A 21,140-nucleotide genomic window follows, 5' to 3' on the forward strand; every position below is an offset into this window, starting at 1 on the left:
AGTCTGAAAAGGCTATATAGTGTGTAATTTCAACTATATGGAATTCTGAAAAAAGTAATACTATAGAGACAGTAAAAAGATCAGTGCTTTCCAGTTGGATGGAACTGGAATGGGACGGAATTCCAAAGGGATAGATTCATGCCATCCAAAGTGGATGTGGGACGGCATGAATGGGGGAGCACAGGGATTTTGGGGCAGCCAAACCATTCAGTATGACACAGCAGTGGTGTATACTTATATATTTGCCAAAACACACAGAATATGCGATGTGAGGAGTGAGCCCTAATGTAAACTATGGACTTTAGTTAATAATAATATATCAATATTGGTTCCTCAGTGGTAACAAATGTCCCATTTTATTTTTATTATTATTTATTTTTAAAAAAGATTTTATTTATGTATTTGACAGGCAGAGATCACAAGTAGGCAGAGAGGCAAGCAGAGAGAGAGAGAGGAAAGCAGCCTCCCTGCTGAGCAGAGAGCCCGATGCGGGGCTCGATCCCAGGACCCTGGGATCATGACCTGAGCTGAAGGCAGAGGCTTTAACTCACTGAGCCACCCAGGCGCCCACAAATGTCCCATTTTAAAGCAAGATGTTAATGATAAGGGAAGCTGTGTGTGTGCTTGGGGGGGCGGTGGGTATGTGGGAACTCTGTGTACTATCTGCTCGATATCCTATAAACCTCAATCTGGCCTCAAAAAGAAAGCATTTTTTTTCTAATATTAAAACACATCCATTCTTTGGGAAATGCCACTCACGCCATGGTTGTCACCATTCTCATTGATCTCTTGCTCCAAGAACCCTTGATAACCCATCAAAGAGAGGAATTGTATATGCTGCATTTTATTTTTCTTTTCCCAGGACTCATAACTTTCAGTTCCTCAGTCGCTGTCAGGCCATTATTAAGAAATCAAAGCAAGCAGAAGTTTTGAATGACTCCATCAAATGGGGTGAGCCCCTGCCACATGTTAGGCCAAGAGAGGGCTTCCTGGGGCTGCCCTGTAATAGCCGAAGGAAGAGCCTCGGCTTCCTTGGAAAATTGCTAAAAGCTACTATTGGGACAGAAGCCCTGCGGCTAAGGTGGGATGACTGTACAGGCTCCATCCTGCTGAGCTGCCCACCATTCACCATTCACAGGTGCATTCATTAAAAGGTGCAGCTCAGGAACTGGGGTGGCTCGGTTGGTTGAGCAACTGCCTTCTGCTCAGGTCATGATCCTGGAGTCCCAGGATCGAGTCCCGCACCCGGCTCCCTGCTTGGCGTCTGCTTCTCCCTCTGATCCTCCCCTCTCTCATTCTCTCTCAAATAAATTTTTAAACAATCTAAAAAGTAAAAATAAAAAGTGCAGCTCGACGAGAAAGACGGTATGGCGGTTCCTCAAAAAATTAAGAATAAAATCATCAGACGATCCTGCAAGCCCACTTTTGGGTATACAACCAAAGGAACAGAAAGCAAGGGCTTGAAGAGATATCTGGATGCCTGTGTTCACAGCGTTAACCGCAACAGCTGGAAGGTGGGAACAACCCAGGGTTCACGGTCAGATCAGTGGCTAAGCAAAATGCACCAAGTACATACAACGGAGTATTATCCAGCCTGAAAAAGGAAGAGAATCCCGACGCTCGCGACAATATGGTGCAGACCTTGCAGACATGACGCTGAGTGACATAAGCCAGGTATACACAGGCAACCACCGTCTGAGTCTACTGATAAGAAGTGTACCCAGAGTTGTCCAGCTCACAGAAACAGGAAGTAGGATGGTGGCCGCCAGGGACTGGGGGCAGGGGAAGTTGGGAATTGCTTGATGGTTTGATGGGTACAGAGTTTCAGTTTTGCAAGACGAAGAAGTTCTGATTGGTTATATGTAACTATGTGGACACACTTAACACTGCTAATTCGCACTCGTGTGAACGGTTCAGATGGTAAATGTTATGTGTATTTTACTACAATACTAAAAATGGCTAAGAGGCGGGCATCTGGGTGGCTTGGTCGGTTGGGGGCCAGACTCTTGGTTTTGGCTCAGGTCTTGATCTCAGGACCATGGGATCAAGCCCCGAGTTGGGAACTGCACTCACATCAGAGTCTGCTTGTCTTTCTCCCTCCCTGCACTTGTGCTCTGTCTCCCTCTCTCTCAAATAAATTAATAAAATCTTTTTTTTTTAAAGATTTTATTTATTTATTTGACAGACAGAGATCACAAGCAGGCAGAGAGGCAGGCAGAGAGAGAGAGAGAAGCAGGCTCTCTGCTCAACAGAGAGCCCCATGCGGGGCTTGATCCCAGGACGCTGGGATCATGACCTGAGCCGAAGGCAGAGGCTTTAACCCACTGCGCCACCCAGGTGCCCCTTAATAAAATCTTTTTAAAAAATGGCTAAGGTGAAGGGCCTAGCCAACATCAAGATGCTGGCCCGTGGCACTGTCAGGACCAAAATCTGTATCCTTGACTTGTCCCCTATGCTTTTCAGAGTAGACAATAGTTTAATAGGGAGAGAGGAGTGGGGTGGAACTGAATACGGGACATGCATTTTATTTTATTATTAATTAATTAATTAATTTGAGAGAGAGGGAGAGATCGCATGCACACGTGTGTGTGCGCGGTGGCGGGGGGGCAGAGGTAGAGGGAGAGAGAACCTTAGGAAGACCCCATGCTCCATCTCAGGACCTTGAGATCATGACCTGAGCTGACATCAAGAGTCAGATGCTTAACCCAATAGTCACCCAGGGGCCCCCAGAACATGCATTTAAAACAGTCTCCTGCATTTTAAATATCTTTTAAAAGTATTTAGTGGGTCCACAAAACACCGAGACTTCAACAAATCCGCTAACAGCAAACATCTGCTCGGTGACCCGGGGGCTTTGAGGAAGTCTCCCTGCGGCCCAGGCTCCTGATTATCTGGAACCCTCCCTCAGAGCCAGTTCTCAGCCCTGCCTCATCTGGAACTCAGAAGCCCAGTCTCAGGGCATGACCTTCTTCCTCCTCCTCCTTCCCTTCCTTTTTGATTCCCTGTGGCCTCTGCGTCCTTATCCGCTCCCTGTGGGCACTCCCCTCCACCTGCCCAGGCCTGGTTCCCCGCTCAAGCTCACCAGCTCCTCCAAGTCCGGCTCTGTCCCCATCTCCCCGCCACCCTCACACTCTGTCCACAAGTTGGCCCAGTCCAGCCATATGCTGCTCCCTTCGGGTCCTACAGCCCCCAGTCCCTGGTCTTTCATTCTACCTCATTAACAGCCTTCCGGGTCCTCACCTCCTGTCCCCTGCCAGACCTCCTCCACTTGCCACCCCCGATCCCCACCCACCTGCTCCCCCTTGCCCTCTGCCCCAGCAGGTCAGCCCATGTGGCTTTGTCAATGGGCTGATGGGCTCCTTGCCTCTGGCATCTGGCTGGGGTTGGTCAATGGGGGATCAGAGATCCGAGCAGGGAGGAGAGAGGTTGGGGTACTTACTCCCCTGGCTCCCGTCCTGTGGGGTCACCATGGGCTGGGTACACCCTCCCACCAAAAGTCACAGCTCCTGTTGGGGATTCCAGAAGATGTAACCCCTTCAGCCTTCAGGTCTAGGGTGGGAACAGTCCCTCTCTCTTAGTGGCTCTGGGCACCGCCCCATTCTGGGTGGTTTCCTTAAGTCTGGCCGCCCTCTCTAGGAGTCCCTTTCGGAAACGCACCTCTGTCACTCTACACCCACTCTAAATGGCCTTCTGCTCCCTGCCAGGACCTGGAGTTCCAGCAGGGAGAGGCTCTCGGATACGGCTTTCAGTCCCCTTCTCTCAGCCGCCAAGGGACTCAGGGTTGTGCTATCACCCCACCTCGTCTGGTCCCAGCTCACGGAGGGTCTCTTTGTATCTTCAGTCTCAGCGTGACCCCCTAACCCATGACCATGCTCACCGTCCTCGGAACGCCTCCCCTCCCCTCCCCCATTCCTTCCCTTTGTCGTCAAACTGCCTGGAGAGTGTTTCTGCCCACCTGAGCCCTCAGCCCACGGCCGCTGTCACCCATGGCCACCCCAGCCTCTCTGCGGCACTTTGTCCTGGGGGAGGCATACAGCCTCATGGTTAAGGGGATGAAGAGGCAGGAGGGCGGGGAGCTTATCGGACTGGTTGCAGGGTGGGGGCCTTGGTTGAAAGTGCAGCTCTCCTGCTTCCTAGTTGGTGACCTTGGACACGTGACCTAGTCTCTTGTGCTTCGGTTTCCTCCTCCGTGAATACAGACAAGGGTAGAACAGCCGGGTGGTTGTCGGGGAGGTGTAAATGAGATAACACGTATAAAAGCGCACTTAGAACTTCGGCAGGCAGAGAGAATGCCGAGCCCTCACGATTGCTGCGAGCGGGAGGACGGGCTCTGGGGATGGGAAGCCTGCAGTCCCATCCTCCCTCCACCAGCTGTGCAGCCTGGGGCAAGTCTCTTGCTTCTCTGTGGTTGCTTCCCGGGCAAAAGTGGGTTTCATATGCTGTGCTTCGTAGGACTGACAGGAGGTACTGTTTGGAGGAATTTTCAAGGTAGTAGGACGACGTTTTTAAAATTAAATGGGGTGTGTGTGTGTGTGTGTGTGTGTGTGTGTGTATGTGTGTGTACGTGAGATCTATTTCCTTTTACCTTTTGGTTCTTGGCTGCCCCATCCCCTAGCCCCACCCTCCTTACTGCCTCAAGAAAGATGTAGTGCTGAAGTAGTGAAGACTGGGGTTTTCAAAAGATTAAGGAAATAAGGAAACAGCTGGGCTCTGGTGAGACAATGAGTCTGGGAGGAGAAGGGAAGGGGAGGCGTCTCTGGCTCCCTAGGTCAGTGACTCTCCCCATGTTGGTCTCCCTGGGGGAGCCCTGTGGAGGGGCAAAGCCTCAAGAGGAGGCTGGTTCCTGAAATCAGACTGCCTGAGCAGGGTTCCCAGGTCCCAACTCACTGTGTGTGACCTCAACTTCCTCATCCGTAAAATGCGGGAAATGATAGTGCCTGCCTCGGAGGGTCGTTCATCATAAGAATTAAATGAGTTAATATACGTGGAAGTGCCCAGAAACCCTGCCTGGCACAAAGTAAACCCTCAATGTGTTACCTATATGTTACTGATCTATTATTCCCTGGCCCAGCCACAGCTTGCTGGCTCCGCTCCCTCTCTGATTTCTCCTGGGCCTCTGTGCTGGGCTCCTCTCCCTATGCCTGCCCCCAGATTCCACAATTCCAGAGGAATTCTGAGGTTCTCTTTCCTTCTCACTCCGTCCACAGGTGGGGCCACTGCACCAGCCCCCAATTCTCTGATGTGTATTTCCAACCCCCAGCTCATCTCTGAGCCTCCCAGTGCCTGCTGGCCCTCTGGTACTGGTGCCCTCCCCTCCTGCCTCTTCCGGTCCCATATCACCCCCCAGCTCACCCGCCACCTCTCTTCAGGGCTCTTGACATTGTCCTTACTGGTTCCTCCAAAAAGCTCTCAAACCAACCCCGTAAGTCCACACCCCCCCGCCACGGCAACAGTGCAGGCAAGAGGTAGGATTAACAATAGCAGGAAGGGGGCACATGGGTGGCTCAGTGGGTTAAAGCCTCTGCCTTCAGCTCAGGTCATGATCCCAGAGTCCTGGGATTGAGCCAGGTGTCGTTGGGCTCTCTGCTCAGCTGGGAGCCTGCTTCCTCCTCTCTCTCTCTCTGCCTGCCTCTCTGCCTACTTGTGATCTCTGTCTGTCAAATAAATAAATAAAATCTTTATAAAAACAATAAACAATGGCAGGAAGCAGGGTCCCCCAAAGAGATCTATGCCCTAAACCTGGGTCCTGGGACCCTGCTCCCTTGCACAAGGGACTATGCAGATCTAGAGGTTACCAATCCATGATCTTAAAAGAGGGAGAATATCCTTGATCATTCAGGTGGGACTAGTTTAATGCCATGAGCCCTTAAAGCAGAGCACTTTCTCTGGCTGGAGCTGGACAGAGGAGCCAGAACAGGGGGTCAGAGAGATCTGAAATATGAAAAGGCCTTGACCCAATGCTGCTGGCTTTGAAGAAGAAGGGGGCCACCAGCCTGGAATGTGAGCAGCCTCTCTGGGCTGAGAGCCATGTCCACAGACAGCCAGCCCGCCAAGGGGACCTCAGTCTGTAACCGCACAGGCTAAGTTCCACCAACCACCAGAATCCACCTGGAAGCCGATTGTCCTTGAGACTCTGTCAGAGCCCAGGCCCACCAGCATCTTGATTTTGGCCTTGTGTGACCTGGGGCAGAGAAACCATCTGAGTCTACCCTGACTTCTGACGTAGAGAACGGTGACATCATCCCTTTGTGTTGTTGTAAGTGGAACACAAATACAGGAGCCAATGTTTACTGAGGTAGGGACAGCACCAGGCACTGGTCTGAGCACATCCCAGTAATTTGGTTTTACAACATGGTCACTGTAACTGTCCCCACAGCACTGACTTAGACACTGCAGTGAGGGACAGCTGCACAACTTGCCTGAGACCCCACAGGCCACCAGGGCAGAGCCGGGCTCTGAACCAGCCACCTGGGGTCAAGGTCATGCCCTTGACTGCTCTGCTCTGCTCTGGAGCTTCTCTGCCCGCTCCTCTCCCACACAAATAACAAAGACCATGAGTTCCACCCCAGCTTTAAAACCCTTTTCCGGGACGGTGGGTGGGGCAGTGGGGGAGGGGCAGAGGTTCCTCTTCAAATGCTTAGCCTGGTTTCCATTTTCCATATTGCCACCAACATGCCATTTTGTCCTTTTCTTCCAGGGCCAAATTATTCACCAAACATCTCTGGACCTTTGCACGTGCTGTTTCAACACCTGGGGTGTCCTTTCCTGCTTGCTCTGCCTGGAAAATCCACAGGCTTCTCTTTTATTTATTTATTTATTTTTTATTCTTTTTTTTTTTTAAGATTTTTTTTTTTTTTTTTTTTTTTTTTTTTGACAGAGAGAGATCACAAGTAGGCAGAGAGGCAGGCAGAGAGAGAGAGGAAGGGAAGCAGGCTCCCAGGACCCTGAGATCATGACCTGAGCCTAAGGCAGCGGCTTAACCCACTGAGCCACTCAGGCGCCCAAACAGGCTTCTCTTTTAAAGGGGCAGCTCAAGTTTGGTCTTCTTGGAGGTGCTCCCTCACCCCCAGATGGGATCCTTGTGGGGCCTCAACTTACAGCCCCAACGCTCCTCTAGGCTGGAAAAAGCACTGGATCAACATTCCCTCCCCACACAAATCCCCCACTAGACGGCGCCGCCCCAGCCAGTTGTGGGAATGATCACAAGAAAATTGATGGCACGTTTCACCTACCATTCTCTCTTTGGATCTCACGCTGCGGAATTTCCCTAGCTCAGTGAGCTATTTTAATATTCCAGTGAACTCACAAGGAATTTCAGATATTTAGATTTTTTTATTTTATTTTTTTAAGATTTTGTTTATTTATTTGACACAGCAAGAGAGGGAACAGAAGTAGGGGGAGTGGAGAGGGAGAAGCAGGCTTCCCGCTGAGCAGGGAGCCCTATGCGGGGCTCGATCCCAGGACCCGGGCATCATGACCTGAGCCAAAGGCAGATGCTTAACGACCGAGCCACCCAGGCCCCTTCAGATATTAAGATTTTAGATGCTCCCAGCTAAATTCACACCCAAGGCTTGAGACTTTTTTTTCTCTAGAAGCACTGAGCCAGACGGCCTGAATCTGAAACTTAGCCCCACCTCCCCTGACCGGCTGTGTGGTGTGGGGGAAGTTCCCTAACCTTTCTGAGCCCCATCTCTACATCTATAAATGAGGATAATAATGATAATAACAGTTCCTACCCCACAGGGTTTTTTTCTTTCTTTCTTTCTTTCTTTCTTTCTTTCTTTCTTTTTTTTTTGAAGATGTATTTTTGTAAACACACATACAGTTCACAGAATATATAGGAAGTCACGTGAGGTGCAGTAAATAGTCGGGAAATGCGCGCTCTGGCTGTTTGCGTTACTGTACTATTGGAGAGATTATGATCTTCTACCTTACTTCTGTTAGAATGGCTTCTGTCAAAAAACCGGGTTAAAACCAATGTCGGTGGGGGTGTGAGGACAGTGGAGTCCTTGCACCCTGTTGGTGGGAATGTAAAATGGCGCAACAGAGGAAAGCAATGGTATGGCAGTTCCTCAAAAAATTAAGGATAACTTGATCCTTACTTTTTTGATCAAGTTATCATATGACCCGGTGAGCCCACTTTTGGGTACACATCCAAAGGAACGGAAAGCAAGGGCTGGAAGAGATATTTGCAGTCCTGGGTTCACGGCATTATTGACAATAGCCACCAGGTGGAAACCACCTAGGGTCCACAGACAGGTGTGTGGATACGTAACAGGTGCCGAAGACACAGTGGAAACCCCAACAACGGACGAACCTTGAGGACGGGATGCTAAGTGAAGTCAGTGTTGTAAGAGGACAAACACTGCATGATTCTACTTAAAGGAGGTACCTAGAGGAGTCAAATTCATAGAGACAGAAAAAGGAAGGGTCGGTACAGGGGCTGGGGGAGGGGCACCGGGGATGGTTTTCTGGTGGGTACAGGGCTTTGTAGGATGAAGGGCCCTGGGGATGGAGGTGGCGATGGCTGCCCAAGGTGACGGTATTGAATGATGCCACTGACCTGTACACCGAAGAATGGTTAAGATGGAAAATGTTGTGTTCTGGGTATTTTGCCATCTTAAGAAAAAAGCAAGCAACATGGGATCAGCCACTTTCTATAAATTCCTCCTCCCCCCATTGGAAGCTCTCCACCTGCTGGAGGGAAAGTAGGTTCATCAGTTGCTGCAGGAGGGGGGCACTGGGGTGGCTCAGTGGGTTAAGCATCTGCCTTCGGCTCAGGTCATGATCCTGGGGTCCTGGGATTGAGCCCCACAGAAGCGGGGAGCCTGCTTCTCCCTCTGCCTGCCACTGCCCCTGCTTGTGCTCTCTCTCTCTGACAAGTAAATAAAATCTTAAAAAAGAATTTAAAAATTGCTGCGGTAGGAAGTGACCAATGAGATCAGCTCCGAGTTCCAGCTACCAGTTCTCCAACGGGAGAGGAAAGTTCCCCTGGGACTCAGGAGACTAGGTAGGTGAATCCCAGAGCAGCAGAGCAAAGGGAGGAGCCAGTGGGAGCACAACCCAGGTGATTAGGGAATGAGAACAGCAGATGGATGGGCAGTTACAGCCCTGCCTCCAGGCCCTGGTCTTTCTGTGCCCTTCCCCGCAGAGACTGAGCAGGGTAAGAATCCTTATCTAGCCCAGGTCCTCCTGTCACCTCATCTCTCAAAATGCAAGGGTTTGCTCATAAGAGAAACACCAATGTGGGGCGCCTAGGTGAGCTTAGTTAAGTGTCTGCCTCTGGCTCAGGTCATGATCCCAGGGTCCTGGGATTGAGCCCCGCATCGGGCTCCCTGCTCAGTGGGAAGCCTGCTTCTCCTTCTCCCACTCCCCCTGCTTGTGTTCCCTCTCTTGCTGTCTCTGTCAAATAAATAAATAAATAAAATCTTTTTTTTTTTTTTAAAGAGAGAAACACAAATGAAAACGACATGGGCGGTGGGTTTAAGGGAAGATCCAGTGGGCCGACAAGGTGCGCCGGGGCAGGGCTGTCCAGTGCTGATAACCTGTGGTGGGCAATCCAGAGTCACCCATCAGAGGTACAGATGCATGTGCCCTTTGGCCCAGCCGATGTACCCAAACGTCGGTGAAGTGATGAAAATAACGGGACAATCACGGCAGCCTTGTTTAATAATGATAAACAAGAAGACGACATGGGCTCTGATGGGTCTTTTCTAAGTGACAGCCCAGGACTGGCAGATGCCAGGCAAAGGGACAAGAGTCATCTGTCTGTATGGGTGCTGGTGTGTCTGCTGGACCAGTCTTGTTCCACGACCCTCAGATCCCACCTGAGAAGCGATTACCACATGCTAGACTGTTCTAGCCAGAAAGGAGCCAGCTGGTAAGAGCGTTGTGTGCCCAAGCCAGATAAGCAGGTCATTTTTGTCCTTCATTCTTTTCCTCCAACTACCCCCCTCCCCACCACAGGGCTGTGCTGACTTGGGCTGTCCTGTAGTTCAGTCTTTGAGGGGATTTGGAAACCCTCAAAGGGTTTGAAAGGTTTCCAAATCTCTCCATTGTGGCCCAGTTAAGTTCTTGGGGAGGGGTGAGGGTGTCAGCTCTCCACTGTGGAACTCTCGCTTCTCTTTCCCTTAAAACAGAGTATATTGAAATATATGCACCACTCCCCCCGAAAGGGGCTCCCACAACATCAGGAGGGAAGAAACATGGGTGGTCAAGAAGAGGGAGGAAGGATCCTCAAGGCATCGTCCTGGAAGCATCTCCATGGGACCCTGGTCCCCACCTGTGCATGAGGAATGAATATAATGTGAAGATTCCTGGTCTCTACCCAGAACCCACTGGGTCAGAATGTCTAGGGGTTCATGTTTAATAAGCACTCTGATACAGATGGAAAGTTCTACAATCATTGGCTTGTAGTATTTCTTCATTCTGGAAGAACTGAGTCCCTTTCTCAGTGGGGTTTAAATAACAGCCACATCTAAAAATTACAGTTCACAAGCCACAACTGATCATACTAGTTAAAATTCACAAGGTTTATGTCTTAGATAAGCAAGGCTAGGGCTTTCAAGCTGTGGAAAATGGGAGAGGGGAGATTCTGAACAGAGCTCTTCTTAAAAAAAAAATTAAATTTATTATTTGAGAGAGAGACAGAGATAGCAAAAGAGAGCACAAATGGGGAGAAGAGGAAGAAGCAGGCTCCCCACTGAGCAGGGAGCCCCACGCGGAGCTCAATCCCAGGACGCTGAGATTGTGACCTGAGCTAAAGGCAGACACTTACCTGACTGAGCCACCCAGGCGCCCCAGAACAGAGGTCCTGATTGTGAGTCTATAAGAGACAGCCAGAATGGTCATTTCAAAATCAAAATGCATGTCTCCTCCCTTACTTAAAATTCCTCAGTTTCTTCCCATGCCCTTCAGATATGGTGGCTGAAGGAGGCCTACTCATCTCTTAGGCTCTCTCCCTTCCCACTCTTCTGGACATATCCATTTTTCTCTCAGTCCCTTGGGCTCATAATATGCTCTTCCACACCAGGGCGTTTGCACATACCATTCCCCCTTCCCCTTGTCTTGTTAAATCTTCCTTATCCTCCATATTCCTTTCCTTTAGAGCTCCAACATGAAGAGAACTATACATGTCTTTGTGGGATTCTTTGACTTAACGTGTCTCTCCTAGCAGCTTTCTGACTACAGGGACCATGACTTATTCTACCATTGCTTTATCCCCAGGCTTGCCTCAGTGCTGAGGTTCCAGGTAAATATTTGTGGAAGGAATGAGTGATAAAAACTGAAAGCTAGCCTGGTGAAAACAGGCTTCCATTTGCCATGAGAGAAGCAAACTCCTTACAGGATAGAGAAAGAAGTCTGCAGGGCAAAACCCTGCAAAATCAATATTGATTTTTCCCTGAGCCCAGTGATTACGAGGGACTTTTATTTTCTTCCTTATATTGTGCTTTCTCCCAATTTTTTAAAAGAAGCATGTGATGACCTTCCATTATCGGAAAAAGTAAACGGTGTCAAAATCTGATGACATCAACAATCAGAACAATACATCCGCCTTGCCAGTGAGTCTGAATCTCCGGAAATAAGACTGTCTCTTCTTTAGGATTTACTCAGGTAAATGAAACAATCCTTTTTCTTTGCTAGACATAACCTCTGGGTAACTTTGAAGATGACTTTTTATTAATATGTATTTCTGAACTTTATTTAGTGAAATGACCTCCCGTGGTACAAATAACATAAACTATAAATTGGCTGTTGAATTAGTCCTCAGCGTGCCTCGTAGCTAATCAAGGGTGATTCCTCTCATCAGAAAAGCCCAAGGAAGTCAGCAGAGAAGCAATTTTCACCTTGTCTTATTTTACAGAACTAGAAAATGTTGACACATCCCCAAGTTTCAATTTTTCAGAATGGGCCTGCGTCCCCGCAACCCTTTTTAAACAAATCTCCACTCCCAAACCCATTTAAGCTTTGGGAAGAGGATTTGTCTAAGAGAAGACAGAAGCGCCCATCAAAAGTCTGTTCACAAAACATTTGGCAATTCATGTATCATCCGTTCTCTAGGGAGCCAATGTGAGCTTGTGCTTCTGGAAACACAGCCGATTGCTTCATAAATCAATGTGACTATGGCTGGCGGGGGTGACTTACTTCTTAAACCAAGTCTGAGGAACAGTAGGCAGTCAATTATTTTTATACAGTGAATGCAACTCGATTTCTGTCTTTATAAAAATTGTCCTCATCAGTACCTTTTCCCCATACAGCTTGTTAATGTCAGTGGCTCCCCATTTTAATCCTGTGTGCATTTAAGGATTCTTCTCGATCTCCATTTCATGAGCCCATGTTAACAATCATGGTGTCACTTACTTAGAATCATGTACCAGGCACTTTATGTACATTTCTCACTTAAGCCTTACAACAACCCTCTGAGGTCAGTGGCTTAGAGACAGGGAACATGAGCTCAGAGAAATCAAGGAATTTGCTTGGAGTCACGCGGCCAGCCCATGACCTAATGAGATTCAAACCCAGGTCTGTCCATCTCCGAAGCCTACAGTTTTCTAACATCATATTTAAGTTCGAAACACAGATCTCTGTTTCTACTTTGGCCAGCCATGAAAGAAGACTACCTAAAACCCGTCCCTAGCTGTGATAAAGAAGAATATGCAATTCTTTTTCTTTTCCCCCACTTTGTGCACTAAACAGATATTTCTGTGTCCTTCCTTGTAGGGAGGCCACATCATGGATAAGAACCTCAAGGGCCAGTCCACTAGGTTATTTTTAAATTTGAGAGTTTCTGATAAACTCAGAAAATTAGGAATAAGCAATTAATATAGGTTTATACTGCTTTGATCACTGCAGAGCACTGGATGTTCTGGCTAGTGCATTAAAATAAGAAAAAGGAAATTAAGGGTATTAAGATCTCCTTTTCTGGGGCACCTGGCTGGCTCAGTGGGTTAAGCCTCTGCCTTTGGCTCAGGTCATGATCTCAGGGTCCTGGGATTGAGCCCCGCATTGGGCTCTCTGCTCAGCAGGGAGTCTGCTTCCTCCTCTCTCTCTGCCTGCCATTCTGCCTATTTGTGATCTCTGTCTGTCAAATAAATAGATAAAATCTTAAGAAAAAAAGATCTCCTTTTCTGAAAGGAGAAATACAAGTTTTTATTTGTAGATGGCATGATTGTTTATGTGTAAAATCCTAATAAACCTATAAAAGCTTTCTAGGGGCACCTGGGTGGCTCAGTCAGTTAAGCACCTGCCTCTGGCTCAGATCATGATCCTAGGGTCCTGGGACTGAGCCCCACATCAGGCTCCCTGCTGGGGGAGGGCCTGCTTCTCCCTCCTTCTCCCTCCACTGCTCTCCTTGTTTGTACACTCTAAGCTCTCTCTCTCTGTCAAATGAATGAATAAAATCTTAAAAACAAAACAAAAAAACAAAAAAAATTCTAGAAAGTTTAGTTATGGTTGCAAGATAGAACATAAGCATACAAAAATCAACTGTATTTCTAGATACTGTCAATGAACATGTGGACACCAAATTAAAAATATAATACCATTTACGATCATTAAAAAAGATGAATACTTAAGTGTATATCTAACAAAACATGCACAGAGCTGGTATGCTAAAACTACAGAACATTTATGAAAGAATTCAAAGACTCCCCTAAACAGAAGGAGAGACATACCATGTTCATGGATTGGAAAACAACAGCGTAAAGATATCAGTTCTTCTCATACTGATATATTGGCTTAAATATAATTCCTGTCAAAATTCCAACAAGATATTTTGTATATATAGAAAGGTTATACTAAAATTCACATGGAAAGGCAAAAGAACTAAAATAGGTAAAAAGAAAAAAAATTTTAAAGAAGGATAAAATGAAAGGAATCACTCTATTTGTGTGAAGACTTACATAACTACTGTCATCAAGACTGTGTTGTATAGGTAGAGGGACAGACACATAGATCAATGAAACATATAGGAAACTCAGAAATAGCTCCCACACAAGTATGCCTAAATGTTTTTGACAAAGCTCCAAAAGCAATCAATGGAGAAAGGACAGTCTTTTTAATCAATGGTGCTGGGACACCTACACATCCACATGCAATAAAAAAGAATCTTGACCTAAATCTCATGTCATATATAAAAATGAACTCAAAATGGTTCATGGATGTAAACACAAAACCTAGAAAACTTTTAGAAGAAAACATGAGAAACCCCTTGGATCAAGGACTCGGTGATGTATTCTTGGACAGGACATGAAAAGCATGATTCACGAAAGAAAAAAATGATCAACTGAAGTTAATCAAAATCTAAAACTTCTGGCCTGTGAAATATTCTGTTAAGAGAATGAAAAGATAAGCAATTGGCCAGGAGGAATGATCTGCAAGCTCTGTATGTGAAAAGGGACACATATTTAAAATATTTAAAAAAAAACCTCTCAAAACTCAGTAGTGAAAAACCAAACGATGTGATTAGAAAATGGGCAAAAGACATGAAGGGACATTTCACCAAGGAGGATGTGCACACGGCCCATAAGCCCATGAAAAGATATCCAACATCACTAGCTATGGGAGAAATGCAAATGAAGACCATGAGGAGGCATCATGACACACCAGAACAGCTAAAATAAAAAAACAGCAATAATACCAGTTGCTGGTAAAGATGCAGAGAAACCGTGTCCCATACATTTGCTGGTAGGGATGTTAAATGGTATAGCTACCCTGGACAACAGTCTGGCATGTTTCTTTAGAAACCATACACTTCCCCTCTGATCCAGCAATCACACTCCTGAACATTTATCCCAGAGGAATAAAAACTTGCATTTACACAAAAACCTACACTCAAATGTTCATAAGTAGATTTATCTGTTAGAACCTCAGGTTAGAAACAATCAAAATGTCCTTTAATATGTGAATGGTTACACAAACAATGTTACATCTATACCATGGAAATAATACTCCCCAACGAAAAAGAAACAGGCCAAAAACCTAAATGGATCTCAAGGACACTATGTTGAGTGAGAAAACAAAAAACAAAAACAACCTCAAAAGGTCACATGTGGTATAATACCATTTATGTAACATTCTCAAAATGTGATACAAGTCACAACAGTTTCCAAAAGCCTCTGGAAAGGGCGAGAGGCCATTGCTCAAGCTAAGTAGTTCAGGTGGCCCTTGGTGAAGATCAAAGCATCAGAGCAGGTGAAGGTCAAAGCATCAGCTCCATGGCCCCATTTGGCTGGGGGGAGGGGATGACAGGTAGGGCATCTGTACTCATGCTCAGCAAAGGACAGAGGGCACATCACCCTTAATCTCATACTCATTTTCACTACACATGCTGGGGAGACCCAGTACATTCCGCAGGTGGTTATAGGTCTCACGTGGAGGGAAGATGTGGCTGTGAGCCAGAGGGTGGGCTTTTAAAGAGACTCAAGTCCACAGAACAGCAGGGGTGTGTAGAGGGGGTGAGATGGTGAGACTGGGCGGGACCATTTCTTACCTCTAAAACAAGGTCTGAGTCTTCATGCCTTCCAACAGTAGTACTTTTATTCAGGACAAAAAAGCCTTCTGCGCTCTTTAGGTAGGCTTTCATACTCTCTGCTTGCCCTAGAGAAGGTTTGCAGAAAAAAAGCATTGTTAGGAAAATGCGATCTTCTGATTGTTCAGCATCACATGTAAAACGGATGAAATTATACCGTTGTGTTTAAAGGAGAAATCAGCAGAGGTTGGAGTGGATAGGTGGACTTTACAGTGTGATCACAATTTCTGCAGATTTTTAAGACTATCTTTTTGAACAGTGACATCTAGCGAAGATGAGCTTGGTCCTGATCATCATAGAGAGGACATTTTTTACAGAAGTCAGAGCCCAAACCGCCAGTAGCTGAAACACCCCAACGCTGACCCTGAATTCCACAGATAATTGCTGTCCGCCTCCCATGAAGCTCAGTACAAGGTTAGTTATCTGACACAGCAACTGTTCTGTCCCATACTCCTTACCCACCGCAAACTAGCTCTGGGACTTTGGGTGTGTTACTTCTTCTTTCTCTATGCCTCAGTTTTCTCATCTGTAAAATGGGGTTAAGGATACTCTGCACCCCAAAGGGTTCTGTGAGGATGGAATACAATCGTTATGTGTGAAGCATTTAGAGTGGTGACCGCTATGCACTAACCACACATTTGTCCCATTATTATTATTATTATTGTTATTGTTATAATAATTATTTTGAATCTTGGGCTTATCAAACTCAGACCCAAGGAAGTCTAAGCCTTCTACAAAGCTTCTGAAACTGCTGAGTCAGTCATTGAAGGAATGGGCTTTAAAGTATACTTTCTTTTTTTTTTTTTAAGATTTTATTTATTTATTTGAGAGAGAGAGACAGTGAGAGAGAGCATGAACGAGGAGAAGGTCAGAGAGAGAAGCAGACTCCCCGCGGAGCTGGGAGCCCGATGCGGGACTCGATCCCAGGACTCCAGGATCATGACCTGAGCCTAAGGCAGTCGTCCAACCAACTGAGCCACCCAGGCGTCCCTAAAGGATACTTTCTTTGTAAATCACTCCATTTCTTCATATAATTAAGGGGAAAAGGGTAACCTTGAAAGGCAAACTATCAAGACTCAAGCTTGGACATACGATCAGGACTCTGCCCATTTTTTCCCCCAACATTTTTTTTATGACAATGTTAGATACACAGGAAAGTCGAAAGAAGTAGATGGTGAACTCCTTTATACCCACCACCTAGATCCTACAATTGACATTTTGTTCGGTTTGCTGTATTACACATCCCTCCATCTACCCATGCATCCATCCATTTTGCAGTTTGATGCATTCCAAAGTAAGTTCTATACTGGTTTTTTTAAATATAAAAATCTCAGGGACTTCAGTAGTTTCCAAAGTGTTGATAATTCATATGATGCTTGACTTCTGATTTGAGGTTATCTGTCCAGTTAACGCAGCAGGACATCCTCCGTCTCAACACCGTGTCCAAGAGCCAAAGCCTCTCTCTTTTCCTTTCAACAGAAAGGTCACTGACATGTGAAGCTGTTGGAGTGGATAAAAACGAAACCCATCTAGTTGTGGTCATAGACAGTCTCGGGTCTGATTCTGCTTTTCTTTTTCTTTTCTTTTTTTTTTTTTTTTTTAAGGTTTTACTTATTTATTTGAGAGAGGGACCCAGCAAGAGAGGGAACACAAGCAAGGGGAGTGGGAGAGGGAGAAGCAGACTTCCCACTGAGCAGGGAGCCCCACGTGAGGCTCGATCCCAGGACCCTGGGAACATGACCTGAGCCGAAGGCAGATGCTTAACCACTGAGCCACACAGGCATCCTGGTTCTGCTTTTCATCCACATCTCCATCATCAATGACTGAATCCCTCCTAAGTACAAGGCACTATGCTATTCTTTTATACACATCGTTTTCTTTTCCTCCTTGGAACAACCCTGTGAGGTAAGTATTGGTACTGTCCCACTTTACAGATGGCGAACTGAGACTCAGAGAGATTAAGGACACACAGTAGCAAGTGTCAGGGAGACAGCTCTGAGCCTTTGCATGAAACTACTACACAACTGGCCAGTAGCTCAACCTCCCACATGTTCACTGCTGCTGGGTGGGGCAGAGTGGGCTGGTGTCGGGGTAGGGGGGCCCGCATTGCACTGTCTCTTGACACTTGGGACTTGTAAGAAAGCCCTTGACACCTGGATTCCATCCTCTGAAAGGAAGAAAAGACCCAACTTGGGGGTAAGAGAAATAAAAATAAGCCAGATAGTGTATTTTATACTTGTAAACTCTGAGAGCTGTGGATACCTCACAAGTATGTTTTCCTGTAATGAGAAATACATTTTATTTATTAAGTTCAGTGTCATTCACAGAAAGGGAGAGACGTTTCCTCTTCCCAAAGAACCATGCTCTATTGCTGTCAAATCACTTCAGTTACTTACTTCAATGGCAGAGGACCATGTTATCAAGCAACACATTGAAGTCTGATTAATCTGGAATGCAAACTTGGGAGAAATGTCTCTTCTGCAGGAAAAGCACAGGAAATACCACTAAACAAAACCCCAGAACTTGGATCATGTGCATACTTGATTTTTAGCTCTCCCCCCAAGATGTTCCCAAGGCTGATGACTTCTCTCTGCTCAGATGTCCCCCTGTGTGGCAACTGCCCGACCCCCCTAGCTAAAGGCACCCTTTAGTCACTACTGGCATATGCCACCTGCTGTGTTTCCTTCCTTGTGCTTATCAATCTCTGACATTTTCTGATTCCTTTATTTAGTTGTGTTTGCTGTTGGTTTTCTTTTCACTGAGATATATATTCCAGGAGAGCCAGAACTGTATTGTTTCTATTAAGAGACAATTCCTCATGGTTGCCTTGTGTTTATACCCATTATGGAGAGAAAGCATTGATGAATTTTGTCCTGTGTCTTCTGCGAGGATCTGTAAGCTGGCCAGGCTAACTTCCTAGCTTGCAAGCAAGGTAAAAGCTCAGACCCTTGGGACGCCTGGGTGGCTCAGTGGGTTAAAGCCTCTGCCTTTGGCTCAGGTTGTGATCTTGGGGTCCTGGGGTCGAGCCCCGCATTGGGCTCTCTGCTCGGTGGAGAGACTGCTTCCCCCTCACTCTCTGCCTGCCTCTCTGCCTGCCTGTGCTTCTCTCTCTGTCAAATAAATAAATAAATAATCTTAAAAAAAAAAAAAAAAGCTCAGACCCTTTGCGGTTCCTCACAGCTTTGTTCATCACCCCATCTCCAGCACCTGGAGCCTTGTCTGACATGTAGTAGATGCTCAGTAAACATTTGCTGCATGAATGAAAATGCAAATGACCCGTCAAAGCAAATCTGTGCAGCCAGCTGGCTACGAATCTTCCCATTCAGTGTCTACCCTGGATATCCTTTCTGGAAACCCTAAATGCTACCTGGGGTTTTTGGGTTGGACAGTATCTCTCCATCTTAATCTTGCCCTGTGCAGTCCACGCCCTTGCCTGAAAATACTGTAGAAAGTAATTTGAATGTGTTGAGCTCTGGAAATTCGCTCTTACTGCCCTGAAGCACCAGGCATAGTCAGAGCAAATCACCTGCCTACCCCCTGAGCACTTTGAAAGCTCAGAATTGGACTAGAGAAGTAGTATGTCTTTTCTGGGCTACAGGTCTTCCGTGGCCGGGGAGCTGCAAAGTTTCCTCAAGGAAGGGAAGGTCAAGTAAAGGGATCTCTGACCGTTGGGTGGGTGTTGTCCCTAAACCAAGGGAACCAGAGGGCACCTCTCCTAATCCCAGCTGTGTACACCAGTGGATATCTAAGAGCTGCATGTCTGGTGCCAAGGATGGTCCTGAAGCTCCTACACAAGCTACTTCTGGAGGCGGGGCAGGAGCCTGCATTTTAGGGAGAACGAGCTGGTGTTGGAGCATCTCCTCTGGGGTGCTCCTGGAGACCGGAGCCCGGATCGGAGAGGAGTTCCCAGGTGCCGCGCCTCCCCTCCAAGCTCTTGACCTCGCAGGGCCGACCTGGTCCGGTCCTAGGTGTCCGTCCAATACCTCCTTCCGTACCGCACTCACCTGGCCGGAGGGAGAAGCCCACGCTCAGTCCCCCGCCGAAACCCCGGCGGGATCGCGAGGAGCCCGGCCAGCTCCCTGGCGAGGCCGCCTGGCCGCGCTCCCGCGGAGTCTCCAGCCGGCGGCCGGCACCCCGCGCGCCCGCCAGGCCTGTGTACGCGCGTCGTCATGGCAACGCCGCCGGCCGGTGAGGGGCGTGGCCTGCCCGGCGTGGCGGGGAGGGGGGCGGGGGCGGACGCGGTGCGGAGGAGGACGGGGGCGGGGGCGGAGTGCCAGACTCGCCCCGAGGATCACAGCCCTCTGCCGCGCACTGCAGCATCCCCCACCGCCCCGCCGCCTGTCTCCTAGAGATGCCCAGGCCCATTTCACAGATGCGGAAACGGAGGCCCAGAGGTCTCAGAAATAGCCCGCGGTTGTCCAGCAAGGAGGGAGCAGACTCGAGAGTCCTTCCTTCCGACTCTCCTTTGCTCTAGGCTGCGTGCGTGGAGGAGGGGTGGGATGGTGATGGAGCTGAACCAGGAGAAGCTTAGAGGTTCGAACCCCCTGCTCCACCGGAATCGCTACCCCTCTCTGTTGCAGCAAATAGAGTAAGCTGGGATGGGATGGGGGGACCAGCACTTCTGGGGGTGGGGCTGGGAGAGGATGGGGTGGAACAGTTTTGAAAGAATGAGGGTTTTTTTTTCATGTGCTGGGGAAAGGATCCTTCCAACCGCCCCCCCCCCCCCCCCACGATTCTTGTTCTTCCTTGTCAAAACTGACGTTTATCCGGCCATTTGTTTTTTGGTTTTTGTTTTTTTGTTTCCCCTATCTCTACAAACATCTGAGTCCCCAGAGTTGACCCGCATCGGTCTTGTCCTTGGAACCCCCACCATGGGCATAGGACTGGGGGAGAGGCTGTGTGGAGAAAACATGCAAATCTCAACCATCTCCCACCATCCCCATGTCACCTTCTACCTGTGAGCACAGCAGCCCAGCTGGGTACCTACCTAGAGAATGCTTCCCTTCCCTGGCAGGAGATGATGGCCAGCAAGGTGCCCCCGGAAAAACTCAAAAACATTTAAGAAAGATGAAATGTGGCAGCGTCTACCTTAGTCAATTAGAACAAGATCTAAGAGAGAACTCATGGAAATGGACATAGTAAAGATGCTCAAACATGCCTAGAGGCTTTTTAGAAATGCAGATTCCCAGGCACAGACAGGGCCTCACACAACATAGAAGGTTCTGCCTGGGGTTAGTGCCTCACAACTAGAAAGAACCTAGGCATAAAGTTAGGGATTGACCACAGAAACTGGGGCCTGAGTAATAATAGCTTCAAGGGACAGGAAGGGTTAGGCTCAACTTCCTGGTGCCTTTCTGCCTCAGGGCCTTTGCACCTACCATTTCCGCTCCCTACAAAGCAGTTCCACCAGGGATCTCCTTCGCCTCCGTTAGATTTTTACTTAAATACTGCCCTATTTCAAATTCTTTTAAAAAACAAATCCAGTATGCAAGGAAGAGCAACAAGAACAACAAAACAAAACAAAAATCTCCACGCTCTCTCGCTCTTCTTCTCATCTGATCGCTTATCAATAAACATCCGATATGATTTATCTCATTCATCTGTCTCCCTG

General features: G+C 47.6%; 1 protein-coding gene across 5 annotated transcripts in view; it reads right to left on the reverse strand.

Annotated features, from left to right (window-relative positions):
• Window positions 1–19,667, reverse strand: part of FHAD1 (forkhead associated phosphopeptide binding domain 1) — a 127,853-nt gene extending 108,186 nt beyond the window's left edge. For all 5 annotated transcript variants that reach the window (XR_007126988.1, XM_047728255.1, XM_047728254.1 and 2 more), the window contains exons 1-2: window positions 19,534–19,667; window positions 15,491–15,597 (exon numbers count right to left, since the gene is read on the reverse strand). Coding sequence is in view for 4 of the 5 variants with exons in the window: in XM_047728255.1 (XP_047584211.1) it covers window positions 15,491–15,583 (93 nt within the window). In the remaining variant the exon portion in view is untranslated. The remainder of the gene's footprint in view (window positions 1–15,490; window positions 15,598–19,533) is intronic.
• Window positions 19,668–21,140: the final 1,473 nt, after the last annotated feature.

The sequence above is a fragment of the Lutra lutra genome, chromosome 4 (genome assembly GCF_902655055.1).
Source record: "Lutra lutra chromosome 4, mLutLut1.2, whole genome shotgun sequence".
Lineage (NCBI taxonomy): Eukaryota > Metazoa > Chordata > Mammalia > Carnivora > Mustelidae > Lutra > Lutra lutra.